The 15,714-nt window shown below is 38.4% G+C and overlaps 1 protein-coding gene across 1 annotated transcript in view; it reads left to right on the top strand.

Moving 5' to 3' along the window:
* STK39 (serine/threonine kinase 39) overlaps positions 1 to 15,714 on the top strand; it is a 264,879-nt gene that overhangs the window by 60,598 nt on the left and 188,567 nt on the right. Inside the window, exons 4-6 of the mRNA XM_039855814.1 lie at positions 3,841 to 3,949; positions 7,137 to 7,278; positions 8,491 to 8,546. Coding sequence (XP_039711748.1) covers positions 3,841 to 3,949; positions 7,137 to 7,278; positions 8,491 to 8,546 — 307 coding nt within the window. The remainder of the gene's footprint in view (positions 1 to 3,840; positions 3,950 to 7,136; positions 7,279 to 8,490; positions 8,547 to 15,714) is intronic.

Below are 15,714 nucleotides of genomic sequence, written 5' to 3'. Positions count from 1 at the left end.
TACTGCGCCTTTGCTTGGTTTGGCACTTGGCGACATGTCTGAGTCTTATTTCACTGGATTACCGAGGGAGTCACTGGGTTATAGTCCTTGATTATGGTTCTAGCAAATGTGCTGCATGGATTTCAGAGTTCTTTGAGTTCTTCCAACTTTGACCTTGTGTTTTTCTTTTCTCCCTTTGAATTTTTTACCCTTACCCATATTTGTGAAATTCAAACCACATTAATGCTACAGTCTCCCTTATTTCCAACTTTGCTTTCTTTAGGTCAGACTCCGCTAGGTGGTGCCTCTGGGCCTGCTCTCCCGCTCAGGCTGTCCTTTCATATTCTCTCCACCCAAGTGCCTTGCTGCCTGCTTTCTACTACTTTGCCACACATAGTCTGGTATCTGGACATGAAGCATCAACATCAGTTGGAAGCCTGTTAGACATGCAGAATTTCAAGCCCCACCCCAGACCTACTGCATCAGAACCTGCCTTTTTACAAGGTTCACGTGATCTGTGTGCATGTTTGAGTTTGAGAAGGTCTAAATCACACTTCTTCCATGGATCGTGCCCTAATTAAGGGAATAGGGTATTAGAACCCGTTCATTCTGTAGGAAGAATTGGATTAAAAGGTTTTTTCTGTTTATTTTTTTTTTAATACCCATTTATTCATCTTTGGCCAGTACTTTTGTCACTTTAACAGCTAGGTAGAAATGACTATGTTTGGGAATAAATGGCTTTACCTTCCCAATGAGTGAATTAAGGCACTGGGAAAAACTCAAGTAATTTAGCTGGTACACTCTTACCAAGGAAGGACTCAAATGGTCATCACACTGTTTCGAAAAAAATGGAGAAAGTAGTTCTGTGGAAAGGACTGTTTGATTCAAGAGACATTTGTGTTTTTCAAAATAGAGAAAATAAAAAAATATATAAAATTATCTTAATTAGTTTGGGCTGATACAAAAACACCACAGACTGGGTGGCTTATAAACAACAGAAATTTATTTGTCATAGTTCTGAAGGCTGGAAGTCTGAGGTCAGGGTGCCAGTGTGGTTGGATGGGGCCGTCTTCCAGGTTGCAGACTTCTCACTGCTTCCTTCCGTGGTAGAAGGGGTGAGTGAGTTCTCTGGGGTCTCTCTTATAAGGGCACTAATCTCATTTATGAGGGCTCTACCCTTATGATCCAATCACATTCCAAGGGCCCCAACTCTTGATACCATCAACTTAAGAATTTTGGGGGGACACAGACATTCAAACCATAGCAAAAATATAAATATATAAATTTTGCACTTCTGTAGAAGGCAACTAAATAAAAGGTTTACTATAAACCAAAATAAGGGTTGAATGGGCAGGTAGGGCACCTCGCTCTTTCTTCTTTAAATGTCTTTCCATCCCATTTGTAGAAAAATTACTTATGACAAGGGTTCAGTGATAGCACAAGGCAGACTGGTGTTTTTCCCCAAGGCAAGTTTCATCATGTTTTAAGTGTTAGAGGCTGTACTACATGGAAAGGTCGTGCAGCAAAACGGACTGTGTAGGACTGGAAGGTATGGACCCCATGGCCAAGTTGTGAAGAGGAACAGTGAGGCTGCACGGAAGAAGAATGTGAAGGCAAGTGGCCATACTGATGCAAGTCCACTCAGGCCTCCACGTTCAGCTTCCCTTACACTGCTCCTGGGAGTGTATTAGTAGGGGTAGTGTCTGGGTCTCTCCCCCTTTTTTCATTTTACATTCTCAGGACCTTTAAATGTCCAGCTGGTACCTCTAAGACCCCAAATTTTGAAGGAATAGAATTTAAGTTATATTTATAAATTATTTAAAAGAATATTTCCCTAGGTTAATTAAAAGAGTTTCTCTCCCTCCTGGCATCTCCCCTGACCTCTGGCACATATACTGCCCCCCACCCCCTCTACACACACACAGTTTGCTCACTGCCGTACCAGAGAACCTGATCTGGGTAGGAAGTGATACAGGCCATCTAAATGCAAAGGGCTAAAAAACGTGTTTTTCCAGACTCCGATCCAACTTTACATCAGTGCAAAAGAATTTCCTTTCTTATGGGCATTGGTTGTTTATTGTGCATTTTGATTAATGATTTAAAAGTTTGACATTTGAAAGCTAGAAAGGCATTCATTTACATTGAATATAAAGTGGTGAGATGTCGAACACTCGTTTTTTCAAGGAATATTATTCCCATTTCTGTGAACAACGGAGACATCTATTTAAACAGGACCCTACCTAATGCCGTAGGCCTTCAAAGTGGGCCATCCCTACAAAGAACAGATGCTAGTGACTTGAAATAGGAATGGCCTGGGCAGTGTTCCATTTCTCCTTCAGGAGCATCTTATGGTATCAAAACCTAACACCAGAGACAGATGGAAACTGGAACTCAGGTTTCAGATCTTGTTCGAAGGACAGGAACTGCCGAATTGAAGAGAGTCAGATTTAGAAAACCTGTGTAATCAGTTAGATGGACGAGGGAAATGATGAAAGGAAGATGTGGTTAAACAATGGAAAGAAAATAGAAAAATTAGTGATTTTCTTAGGAGTTTATCTATGGTTCAAAGCACTTAAGTAAGCATATATATTAAGGTGTATATATGTGTTACATGTCATGGTATTTTGGCCAATTTATCTGATATATAGGGTCTTAGTAATTTGAGGATTACTTAATACTGAATATGCAAAGATTGCAGCTCAAATTGGAATAGTACAGTCAGGCAATTTTAAGTTAACTTGAAGTTAATTAGATGCTCATTGTTATTGAAAATATTTACAGGATGCATAAATATACTTTTCTTGTACCATAAATACTTAATAGCATAAATCTGGTTTCTTTTAATGCCTTAGGTTATTCTTGTGGCTATTGGACAGAACCTTGAAAGAGAATTATGCTGGTCTGATACCTTTGATTGAGGGTCAGCACTTGACTGAAGCTTTACAGGAGTCATCTGGAAGTAACTTAAAATGACAGACTAAAACCGATATGAACTTGACTATTGCAGAAAAATGTGATTTATTGAAGTTTCCCATTTGTTTGATCTCAAAGCTTTGTTGTTTTATGTCTTTCTGTAAAATTTTTTTTCTCTACTTAGTGTTTCCTAAACTGTGACACACACAAAGCATTGTTTTCTACACCGTAAATATAGATTTTACTATGACAATTTATCTACTGTAGGACTTTTCAGAGCCTCTGACCATACTAATATTTAGAGTAGATTTGGTATCTGATGTTTCCCAAGCTTATGTCACTTTACCAGTCCCCCTCTGCTCTCTTTCTTTTTTTTTCTTGATAGAATATCTCTATGGAAAATAGTTTGGCAAATGATACTCTAGCACTTTCATGTGGATTTTCTCACTGACCATCACAGCAGTCCTGAGAAACAGAAATAGTTTTGCTGTCCTCTTTTGCCTGAGGGAGGAGCTAAGACCCACCAGAGTTCAGGCTGGCTCTGGAACCCATGTCTCCCAATAACTCAACCAGGTTTTTATCTCTGTAGAGGCTTTCAGTGCAGGTCGGAGGCACTTAGTCATGTGTGGTGGGGCTCTGAGGTGGCTGAACGGGGGTCGTTTGAATGATGTCCTCATCTGCAGTTCCTCTGTGCAATCGCTGGTCCACTGGGCTCTGTGGTCTCCTGTAGAGGCCTTTCTAATTCTAGTAAGTCAGTAAGGAGGATGAGAGGGTTAGTTCTTATGTAGCTTCTTTGAAGTAAAGGTTTAGGCAACGCCTGCCCCCCGCCCATCGCCCCAGTATGCTTTTAAGTAGGAAAGTTAACCAGATACTCAACCGTGGTTTACTTGTGTTTTGCTTCCTGATTTTCATCCCATGGTGCTATATCACGATTTGTTCTTTTTGTAGAAAGAAATTCAAGCCATGAGTCAGTGCAGCCATCCTAACGTTGTGACCTATTACACCTCTTTTGTGGTAAAAGATGAACTTTGGCTGGTCATGAAATTACTAAGTGGAGGTAAGTGGATTTTATTATTGTTGCTTATTTGTTTGTTTGTTTTCCTTTTGTGTGAGCCCGCATATTGAATAAGATTTGACTCTCTCACACCTATATTTAAAAGTTTTGCTTGGTTTATTATTTGCTTAGAGAATAAAGTCCAGATTTCTTCACCTTGATATTCTCAAAGCCCTTCATAACTCAGCTTAACTTCTAGAATACGAGTCTTCTTCTACCCTGGTCTTCTTGGTGTAGGTTAGACTCCCTAAATACCTTTGCACTCTGGTGTCTCTGCGACCTCACCTGTGCTGCTCCTCAGTCCTAGATCTATCTGTCCTCTTCCATATGTTCAAGTCCTAAAAGGTCACCTCCTCTCTGCAGCCACCTCTTTTCTCTTCAAAAAGCTAACCAGTCTTTTTTCTTGAAATCCTTTGTTTTTAACACTTCAAGTCCTTAACACATTGCAATATATTGATAATAAAAAATTCCGTGGTGATAGACGTGTTCTGTAGCTGTGCTGTCTAGTTTCTATTAGTTCCATGTGGCTCTTGGGCACTTGACACGTGTCTAGTGTTACCGAGGGACTGAATTTCTATCCAATTTTAATGAGCTTACATTTAAATAACTCAAGCGGCTAGTGGCTAGCTACAGTGTCGGACAGTGCAGATTTAGATTGTGGACTTTATGAAGAAAGCACAGTCTATTGCACTTCTAATTTATTGAACCTGGTACGCAGTGGGTGCTCAGTAAATGTTGTGTCAACTGAAATGGAGAGAAACTTGCTGCATGCTAAATTACTTGCTCAGAAGTATTGATCAGAAGTAGCACTATTTTCATCTTATGTTTGCACTTGGGAAGTAAAACTAATTTTCCTTCACAAGCTTCAGCTCACTAAAGTTATAAAAGCCATGGATGATTTAATTTTAAGGCACTTTTGCATTCCTGTATTTTATTTCTTTTAATCTTTTAACATCACTACTTGCTAGGGAATGATAATGATAATGATAACCATTAACTTTATTGAGCACTTATTCTGTGTCTAGACCCTGTTCAAAGTGATTTATTTCATTTAATGTGCACAAAATCCTTGAATGGCAGGTGTCACCATCCTCGTTTTTCAGAAAGTACATCAAAGCTCAGGAGAGTTAAGCAGCTGGCCCAGGATCACACTCGTAGTAACTATTAGTGCTGGAATTTGTGACTAAGATCTGTTGACTTAAAAGCTATGCTGGAAGTATTATCATCTTCATTTTGCAGACTGGAAAACTGAAGCTCAGAAAGCCTGAGCGATGTCCTTCCTAACATCTAGCATACCCCGCTTCTCTAGTGTGCTCCCTTCCCAGAGCGTCATTCCTATGCATCTTCCTGAGACATGAAGTATGGTTTAGGAGCAGAGGAGAACATTTTGCAGTGCCTGGATGAAACCAAAACTGGTGTGGCAGGATTTATATTGTAGAGCCCATTTTTGTCTGCAGGCTCAGTTCCAGCTAAGGCTGAACCAGGGAGGCATTTAATTTTTTTTTTTTTTTTTAAACAAACTATCTTGGATCAAGCAGAGGCCCAGAAATGAGATGAGGAACGCATTGTAATTGCCTTGGGTCTGCCTGTGTGGGCCTCAGCAGGGAGCCTGTAGCACTTAGTTCAGTTCTGTTCCCAGTCTTGTCAATCTTATTAGTCACTGTTTCCTTGAGTGCCTACTTCGGTCTTTAATTAAAAAAGAAAAGAAAAAAAGGAAGGAAAAAAGCTAACGGAAGCCCGTTGGAACTGGACTGCAGTGTCCAGTGTCAGGCCTGCTTTTGGTCCTGGGAAGGATGTTGCTTTATGGATAAGATGATCTTAACCTAATCTCTTCCTGTAGGGATCCACCAGCTCTGAGGAAATGAGAAATTCTGGTAACCTAGGACCCTGGATAGCCCCAAATACTTTGTTCAAGCTGAATGTTTTACTTGCTCTCTTTATTTTTATTCTAATTAACCTTTTGTAAGTGTGAGAATATCCCCTGTCCCCTTTCCTAAGGGCTTGATAGGAAATTTCAATGTCTTTTTAAGAGTACAGTTTAGCCTCCTGGGCTTTAGTAGGTAAGAGGAATAGATTTTAAACAGGTTTCTACAGGGAAGGGGATGTGGGCAGATGTGGTCTCTTGCTCACTTTTCTTTCAGCATACGTATATGCCTGGTATGTCTTACACATATGCCTGGTGTGGTATATCCTTATAAGGTAAAAATACAATGTTTTTGGAAGCATCACTTTCTAAATGATCCAAAAATTCAAGAGTCAATGAATAAACGGTTGTTTTGTTTCTCTCTGGGTTAGAAAATATGCACTTGTTTTCTTCTATAATATTTTATCACATTAAATCTCTTAGTGAAGGGTGGGTGGCTAGTCTGGTATAGTTATATCTGATGAGGAAACCTACTCTGCTTAGTTAATCATAGAGGGCCTGGAGCCAAATTCAAGTCCTGAGGTAAGCTGTTTGTTAACTCTTCAGAAATGTTGAACCCCCAGGTATTTATGGTTTTTAAAATGACCCAGAGGTCTGGAGTATTAATTAATATGTGTTGAAACATGAATTTACAGTGCCAAATTTACAGAATTTACAGTACTAATCTGTTTATAGTAACTAAGTACTGTATGTTTATTTCTTTATTATAAAAACCAAGACATCAAGCATCAAGTAAATGAAAATAAAGATTGCCTAGAGTCACACAAAGGAATCTTCTGGTTATAAGCAGAGGTCTAGAAGTGACATACTTTTTCCCTCCCCTCCCACCTATTTCAGACTTCCCAGAAATGCTATGCCGCTCACTCTCAGCAGTTCAGTGCTGGCTTTCTCCTGGCCTCCAGTTCCTTTCTTTGTCAGATCAGACATCTCGAACCCTCTTTTGAGTCCGAAACCAACTCTTTGTTCAGGTAAAAGGGACTAACTGTGAAGTGTCCCTCAACAGTCTTCTGGTTCCTGACCCAGAATCCTCCTCATTTAGTTACACTGAAAGTACGCTTGTACACTTGAATTTCGTGTTTCCGGTCATAAGCTGCCGTGCAATCATTTGTGTGCCTTGGGAACAGTTGTGTTAAACAAAGAAACAAACAAAAATCCTGTGACATTTTGATGTTTTCATTTAGTTTTCTAAATATAGGGAGCCCTATTCTGGAAAGGTAATGAAGGTTGCTTATCCAATTTTTTCAATTCTTCTGTCTGTCCACTTAGGTTCAATGTTGGATATTATAAAATACATCGTCAACCGAGGAGAACATAAGAACGGAGTTCTGGAAGAGGCAATAATAGCAACAATTCTTAAAGAGGTTTTGGAAGGCTTAGACTATCTACACAGAAATGGTCAGATTCATAGGTATGACCTCTGCAGAAATGTTTAAATTCAGCCGTTTGTTTCTTTAGCCCTAATTAATAAAGAATGTTAAGGATAAGGAAACACAAATTGCAGGTAGGTCGGTATTGACATTATTTTAAACTTAGACTGCCTGAGTAGATGGGGAAAAAATACTTATGAACGAAATGAGAGAATAAATATCGAATTATATTGGTATCCTCAAGATTGGTTTATCTGCTTTCACTGAATAAGAGCAAAATATAAAAAGTATTGAGTGTACTCATTTAAAAAATCAGTTAACATACTGCTCTTGAAGTATGCTCATGTAAACTGGATAGCATTTCTACCTTTCTAACACAGGCAAGACTGTTTCAAACATTTAATATGTTAATTAGTTTTGACATGGTGGTGAGAAGGAAGGAGGAGGCACTAATTTCATCTTTTGTGAATAAAATACCTATTCTTTAGATAGCCAAATAGCATAGAATATGAGTGCCTGGTATTTCAAGTGGGTTCGTGTCATTTGGGGGTTTTAGGAATAGATGCGAGTAGATAACCATTTACCAGTAATACTAATATTGTAATTCCCCTACCCTGAACTATAAGTGAGCTATATGTTTCATATTTACTTTGTCTTTCAATAATTAGAAAAAAATATTACTTTGGAAATCAAATTTATAAATTGTAAATTGTTTATTTTTTAAGTGTTAAGACGACTCAGCACACTTCTATATAGTTAAGAAATATATTATAAAATATTATAATTAGTATTTATAATCAGTATCTCCCCAGAGGAGAGACTGATCAAATCCGTTGTTTAAAGACACTGATATAGGATTAATTTGGAATTACACCACAGACAAATTTAAGTGGAAATAGATTAGCTTACCATAGATTGGGTTTTAATTCTTGATAAATTGATAGTATTGTGAATGTATGGATAATCACTAACTGTGTAACATAAAGAATCTACTCACTATTGATTTAATTAAATCTGGGTAATGATTTCACATAAAATATTTGTTACTAAAATTCTAACCACCCTTCAGGAGCACACTATAAAATCACAATGTATTCTTGTAACTTTTAAAACCTGTGGTATAATTTCAGTATTTTTCAAATAATAATGTTAAATAGCTGCATTATATATGTTTTAAAATCTCCCTGAGTGAATTTATGTAATATAATATCTGTACCCCACAATTCATTCTTCATTTTTTTTTTTTCTAATAGGGATTTGAAAGCTGGTAATATCCTTCTGGGTGAGGATGGTTCAGTACAAATAGCAGGTATACCTGATTAAGATGAAAAATTCTTTACTTATTTACAGAAGTGTTATAGTTCCAGGGAATGTAGAATTGTTTCTAAGAAATGAATAAATGCATGTAATTCGTTTTAAGAATGTACCTGGCTGCCCTGTTGTAGAATGTTTGGTTCTGAGATAGAACATGTTTTCGTATTGTTTTGATAAATCTTTGTTGGATCATCCTATAAATAATGTAGTTTTTAGAACATAACTTTTTGGTAAAGAATAATTTTACTTTAAATTTTATTATATTTTTTTACCTTTCAGAGTGAATAATGGCGATGTTTATATAACTGTAGAAAAGTACTTTTGAGTTTTTTTGATGAATTTGAAAGTTTAAAACATCGTACACATTAATTTAAAAACTTTTATTTACGAAAAGGTGCCTGAAAGAATTGTGAGCTCTTAAAATGTAGGGCTTACTTTTCTCTTGAATCTGACCCTACCCAGCTATTCTTGACAGGTGGTAGGCATGCAGACAAATAAATATCTGCTGAGGGAATGCAACAGACAAGAGCCTTCTATGTGCGGAACCTCTCGTTTTGTTGTTGTTCGCAGAATAACCTGAATGACTTGTAATAAAATGTAGCCATATCCATATTGACTCTTGTTTTATCCCATGTCCATGAAGGTCTGTCTCAGCAATCCTTTCAGCCATCACTGCCTGGACAGTCCTTCCTTGTAGTAAACTGTCCCCGTCATTGCAGGGCATTCAGCTGTCTGGCTCCAGACATTAAATATTACTAGCAGCATCCTTGGTGAGAATCACTGATCTGGCATCTGTTGTTGAAGAATGTTGAAGTTTGCCGCAAATGTTGAATCAGCCTAATCTGTTTCTTTTTGAGATGGTGTGGAAGAGTCCTTTTGGCATCAGTTTAGAGTCTTCACATGAATTTAGTTATTAGAGCAAAGTTGATCACAGTCCTTGGTCCTAGTCTTGTTTCTAAACAAATTCGAGGGTCTGGGGTTATTATTAGAAATGCAAGCATTTCAGTAGAAAACAAACATATGCTCAACAAAAGTATAAGCCTGGAGTCATCTCTTTGATTCATTGTTTACCCCTCTCGGGGTGCCAGAGAACCTGTCAGGTGATGCCCTACCCTGTATGACAAGCACGATGCTGATGTTTGGCTCTGTATTTAGTTAGGTACATTTAAGGGGACTTTATTTTTATTTTTTTTAAAGGAGAGAAAAGATGTTTTGAAAATACAGAAGAGAAACAGAATTTGGTTCAAATCAAATGTTTCTTCTCTGAAGAACTAATAATGAAAGTGATATCTTATCAATCCTCCCCTTTAAAAAAACGAATTTGGTCAAATACAGCCATGGTTTAAGATCACTGGGGAGACACTCTGTGTATCAGTGAAGCATGAAAGCTTTGGACTCAAAACGGGCCTGATTTAATACCCACTGTGCAACGTAGGGCAAGTGATTGCATCTCTAAGTCTCAGTTTCCCCAACTGCGAGGTGGTGATGATAATGCCTATCATTCAAGGAGATACAGATTTTCTATGCAGCTGTTGAAACTCAAGATTCAGGCTCCTGTAAGTGAAGTGTGCTTCCGGGAGTTGCAGAATGTTATAGGTGGAGAGGAGAAGTCAGTTTGTGATCTGGAAGTATTTCTATATAAGCATTTTTGTTAAACTTCCTGAAAATGTCCCAGAAGAAAGTCTGTGAATCTTTTAAGACTCCATTGAATTGATACAATTTTTTAATTTTAAAGAAATAGACACATTTGTACCTAAATTTGTATTTATAATTTTGTTTTCTCTGTTTTAAAGAGGGTCTTCCAAATTGTATAAGCTTGAGATTCCATGAAACCTGGATCCACCCCTGCTTATAGGGTTGTTACAATAAGTACATAAATGTGAGAAATGCTTAGTACAAGCAAAAAAGTGGGCAGTAAACAGGAAGAGACAGTGTAAGTTTATTGGAGTATTGTTTGTGACAGCAAAAGACTGGAAACAACTTAGGTGTTCCAGTTAAATATGGTGTAAGGTATATCTACATTATGGAATAATCTATGTTATGGAGAACAAAACAGTTTCTATGCATGACGTGAAAAAAATCGCTGGGTTACTTGGTTCAATGAATACAATGAAGTAAAATACAGTGTGTATAGTATGCTGCTTCTTGTGAAAGAAATGAGAAATAAGAATATCTCCACGTATTTGTACAAAGAAACACTAGAAAGATAATGGGGCAGGTGGTAGACTGCCTAGTGTATACCTTTTATAATATTTTGAACTTTAAACCTAGTAAAACAAGTGAAAGGAAATGACTCAGTAAACTTGAACTCTCAATAGTCAATGCCAGTTTTTAAACCTCTTATTATGAAAAATTTCAAACACAGCCCAGAGTAGAAAGAATATTGGAAGAAGCCTCTTGTACACATCACCTGGCTTCAGCAATTATCAGTCTTTGGCCATTCTTGATTCATCTGTCTTCTCTCTCCCTAATTTGGTGGCTTTTATTATTAATGTTGAATTTCGTTCTTGAGGCATCTAAGTTAGTGCCTTATGTATGTATATCTTGTCTTCACTCTATAGAGTGGCCCTTATTCCACAGGCTAGGGGCACTTTGAAAAAAGTACTTCAACTAAACAAGTTGACAACTGAGAAAATTTGTGGACAAAAGCTTCAAATCATTCAGCACTGGAACATTCTGGATGTTAAGAGTAAAAGCTCTGGTATCATCAGGCTTGGTTGAAATTCCCAGGTCACCACCCAAGTTCTGTGACCTTGGTCAAGTTACCTAACCCCTTTAAGACTCAGTTTCCTTAAAAGGGAATACAAATATAACCCACTTCATCATTTTTGTGAAATCAAAGGAGGCTCTTTATATCCACCATATAATAGGCATGCAGTAAATATCAACAGCTGCTGCTCTACTGTGGCTGTTGCTGCTACTTCGAATACTACTACTACTGTGGCTGCTGTTAACTACAACCAGCAGGGTCACACCCACTCTCCCTTGCCCTGCCTGGAGATCGCATGTACCTCAGATTTATCGTGTGAGATGTTCAGCTCCTAGGGGCTTTATGAGTTATAAAAAGGTCAGGCTTACCAATTATAGAACTTAGAAGTTAACTTGCCATCAATCTTGTTCTAAGATGACAAGGAACAACCACTAATTTTCTCTGTTTTATGATAAAATGGTCATTTCTCACTAAGAAGATCAAAACAGCAGTGAACTGCCTCTGAAACATGGAGGTGGGTCAACTCCTGTCTTCCTCTGCCAGTCACCCTATCCCATTATTCTTGTCAGATTAATGACCTGAGTACCTTCCGGAGCACCTTGTCCTTCTCTTTTCTCAGTTAGGATCCCATGAGGTAAGATTTCCTGACTTTTTCTCTCCCTGAGAAGGCCTCTGGGTTTTTTTCCTCACTGTGGGTGGTAGTGTTTAGTGTAACCCAGTTTGCATTTGCACTGTGGGGGCTGCTGAGTTCCCGAAGGGCACACGTAGAAGTCACTGCCTGGTCGTTGTGAGGATTAAATGAGTCAGTGTGTAAAGTGCTTCAAACAGTGCCTGGCACATAGTAAGGACTTTGTGTACAGCCTGGGCTTTCATTGGTACCCTTTTTTGTGTCTGTGATTTCATGCTTATGTAACAAATAACACAAACTGGAATTGCCATTTCCAGATACATAATGGTGGGTTAACACGCATTTAAATTGCTATCTCTATATCTTAGGAGCTATAGCTTTTTAGAATTCACATTTAATTTTCTCAGTATTCTCTGACCTATGCACAACTTTGAATTCATACAGTATTTAAAATTAATTTTCTTTTAGTTTTAAATATAAAATAAGATTATTGCTTTCAAAACATTTGGAATGTTTCCTTGGAACGGGTAGATGCTTCTGCTATCCCTGTTTTCTAGGAGTTTGACTACTTGGTCAGGCAGTTGGTCACTGGCCAAACAAGAACTAGGACTAGGAGTCTTCCAGTCGTTTGCTGTCATCTTTATCTGTCAGGGGAAATAGAGGAGGTGGGCGGAAGAGTTGGAAGCAGAGACTCACAGCTACAGCAGAGCTAAACCATCTCTTTTTGTTACTACCTCTCACATTTGGACAAATAATGCATTGCTTTTACTCACGCTCTTTGCACCCTCTTCTTTTTACATCTTTATTCTCTTTAGGCCTTGTTTTTTGAAATAAAAGTTAAGCAGGGGAGAAGTTTGCATTTATTTCTTTGGGCGTAATGTTTGTTTACCTTGAGAGTATTATTATTATAAGCATTGTTTTTAAAAAGAGCATTTTTGCTGTTCTAATAGAAAACATAATTTTTATTCAGAAAATATCACTCACTCTACTGCATATATATTCCCTTTCTCAGAATTTTTTGTTAGGAAAGGGAAAACAAAAATCTCTCACCTTATTATGCAGTCAGTTTAGTGAATAAGGCTAATATGCATGCATCTGTTTCCAACGGTACAAATTCTGTGGGAATTGTCTACATTTTTATTGACCGTGGTTATAAAATCAGTAACTAACATATGTATATTGAGCGCTTCCTGTGTGCCAGGCCAGGTTAATGTGCTGAGCACTCTATGACTTATTCAGTCCTCACCATAGCCCCTTGGGAAAGGTGCTGTTTTTATGCCCATTTTACAGATAGAAGCTAAGGTTCACGGAGGGGAAGGCAGTTGCCCAGGTCACACGTGGAATAAGGGATAGAGTCAGGCTTCAGATTCAGGCAGTATGGCTCCAGAGCCTGTAACCCCACATCTGTGGGGTTTCCAGAAAGAGAATTTTAAATCTGGATCGAGATGATCTCAGTTTTAGTTCTTCTATATCTTTATATTAGTTCATTTTATTTTGTGCCAGGGAACATATTCAGTGCCTTTTCTCCTTTTTCAGGTTGAGACACATAGCATCACTGGTAAGATTTTAGGGGACAGGAGAAGCAATTATCTTAGATGTCATTCGGTACAGGGTTAAGCACACTCTTTTCAGACTGTAAAACTTCAGGTTTGATGTAGTGAATGGCAACCTGAGGACTGCTTTACTTCTTATTGTTTCTTCTGTGCTCAGACAACCTGTAGGTTTGACTTCTTGATAATAAACTTGGGTAGGATACCTTGGTAAGTGTAATACTTTTTGCTATAATATGTGATAGAAGGAGTGGCTATTTGAATGTCATGCTCTTCTCACGGCCTGGCATTTTATTTTCCAGTCTGATGCTCTATCATATTGTCAGGAAGAGCTTAGCACTTTGTCTGGCAAGTGACTAAGCCTGTTTGTCCAGAATTAATGAGAGATGCTATTCTGAGCAAACAGACATTTACATAAGACAGGTCCTTTTGGGGTGCCCACTACAGATATATTTATCTTAGGATTCTTCTAAATAGTGACCACTCTTAATGTACTTTAAAAATGTTGATTTCAAAACATTTGTTTTCTAAAGAACTTTCTAGAAGTATACTTGCATTATATAAGGTAGAGCTTAGGCTCATTTTCACTTACTTTTGCCTTTTAGGGATATGTGCATATGTGAATGTGAATTTCCACCCCTAGTATTTAACAAATTAAATCTAGTACTCAGCTGAGGCAGCCTAGGACTCTAGAAAGTTATCACCACATTTATCTCAGTGTATCTTAGACCATTCACATCATACTTAAGCCCTGCATTTTTCACTATACTTAACCTGTTTCCAGTGCTCAGATATTATTTTCAAAGGGCCAGACTGAGGTGTGCAAGGTGGTGGCGTTTTTATTCCCATAGCTGCTAGGTTCTTTCGTTGTCCTCAATTTTTTGGCTCTTGGTAAAGTGCACTTCAGTGGGGAAAAAAAAGCATTTCTTGTGTCTACTTCAAGCAGGCGATATAGGCTCCCTGTGTGCTCTCTGATTAGTATCGGAAAGCTCTGAAAGCCCCTGAGGCGTCCAGATCAGGAATCGATGACGTCATCTTATGTACGAGAGTATGGATCCTCTTGCTGGCACTTTCCTTCTGTAACCTCTGTGTGCCTCAGGTTCCACATCTGTGCAATGGGAAAATACTGTAGGGTTAAAGGAGTTAACGCACATTACAGTTTAGGATTAGTTAGGTTGTATTGCTTTCATATTAAAATAGAGATGTGCCCTTTAATTATTTAGGGTGTTGTAAGATCGCAAGGTGACTTGGGCCCCCATCTGACCTTCTGCCATATCGTTCTGTTCTCCCTCCTTCTTTACCCCATCGACTTCCCTAATATCACCAGAGTGAAAAATCTACAATGCAGATCTGACCATATAATTCCAGGGCATAAAGTTTAAAACTTGCTGAGGGAATAAAGCCCCCAGCTCCTGCATGCAACACATGAAGGCCCTGCCTGCTTTCGCAGCCTCCTCCACCAGTGCTTTCTGCTTCTTCTTCATGATCCCCCTTCCTTACCTGGCTCACTTCTCTTTCACAACTCAATTTAGGGCATTCTTTCCTTGAGAAACCTTTTTCCATCCTTTCCTTGAGAAACCTTTTTCCATCCTTTCCTTTCATCCCCACCCTCAGTGTGTCAAGCACCTTACCCTGGTGGCTTGAAAGTAACACTCTGTTACCTGAAAGTATACTCCAACTAGGTGGCCTATGACATGGTACTGAAATTGGATCTCTATGTTCCCCTCTTCCTTCCAGACCATATACTTAATAGCAGTAGAAGCTTCGTGGTGTTCATCTCAACACCTCCCAGTAGTGTCTGAAACATGGCAGGTGTTCGTGAACTTTTGGTCAGTGTGAGCTGAACTGCAGGTGGCTGGACACCCTGTCTCAGCAGGCTGTGCCCGTGCCTGGGCCTGACGGTGGTAGATGGTATGTATGTAAGGCGTAGCTGAAAGCTCAAATAAGGAAGACTATATCAGCTTAATAGAGAGGGAGGTGAAAATATTTAAAATATTTAGGTATGTAAACTAGTGCATAGTTTTAAAGGCTGCAAACAATTTTTTAATAAACATTTTCAGCTCTGATTTTAGGCAAGCTCTGCCTTAGCTGGCTGACAGTGAAATGATTAATAATGCCAAGGAAGAATGAAGCAGGGCACACAAATTAAGAGACATTGGGCACACAAAAAATAGAGTATAAATGCAAATTAAAATCTTTAGGAGGCTTTATAGTGAACTAACAATTTATGGTTTGAGTTTCAGGAAGTTTATAATTACATGAATTATGGTTTAAC

Source organism: Pteropus medius, unplaced genomic scaffold (assembly GCF_902729225.1).
Source record: "Pteropus medius unplaced genomic scaffold, Ma_sr-lr_union100, whole genome shotgun sequence".
NCBI classification, from domain to species: domain Eukaryota; kingdom Metazoa; phylum Chordata; class Mammalia; order Chiroptera; family Pteropodidae; genus Pteropus; species Pteropus medius.
This window is presented reverse-complemented; position numbering and strand designations above follow the sequence as displayed.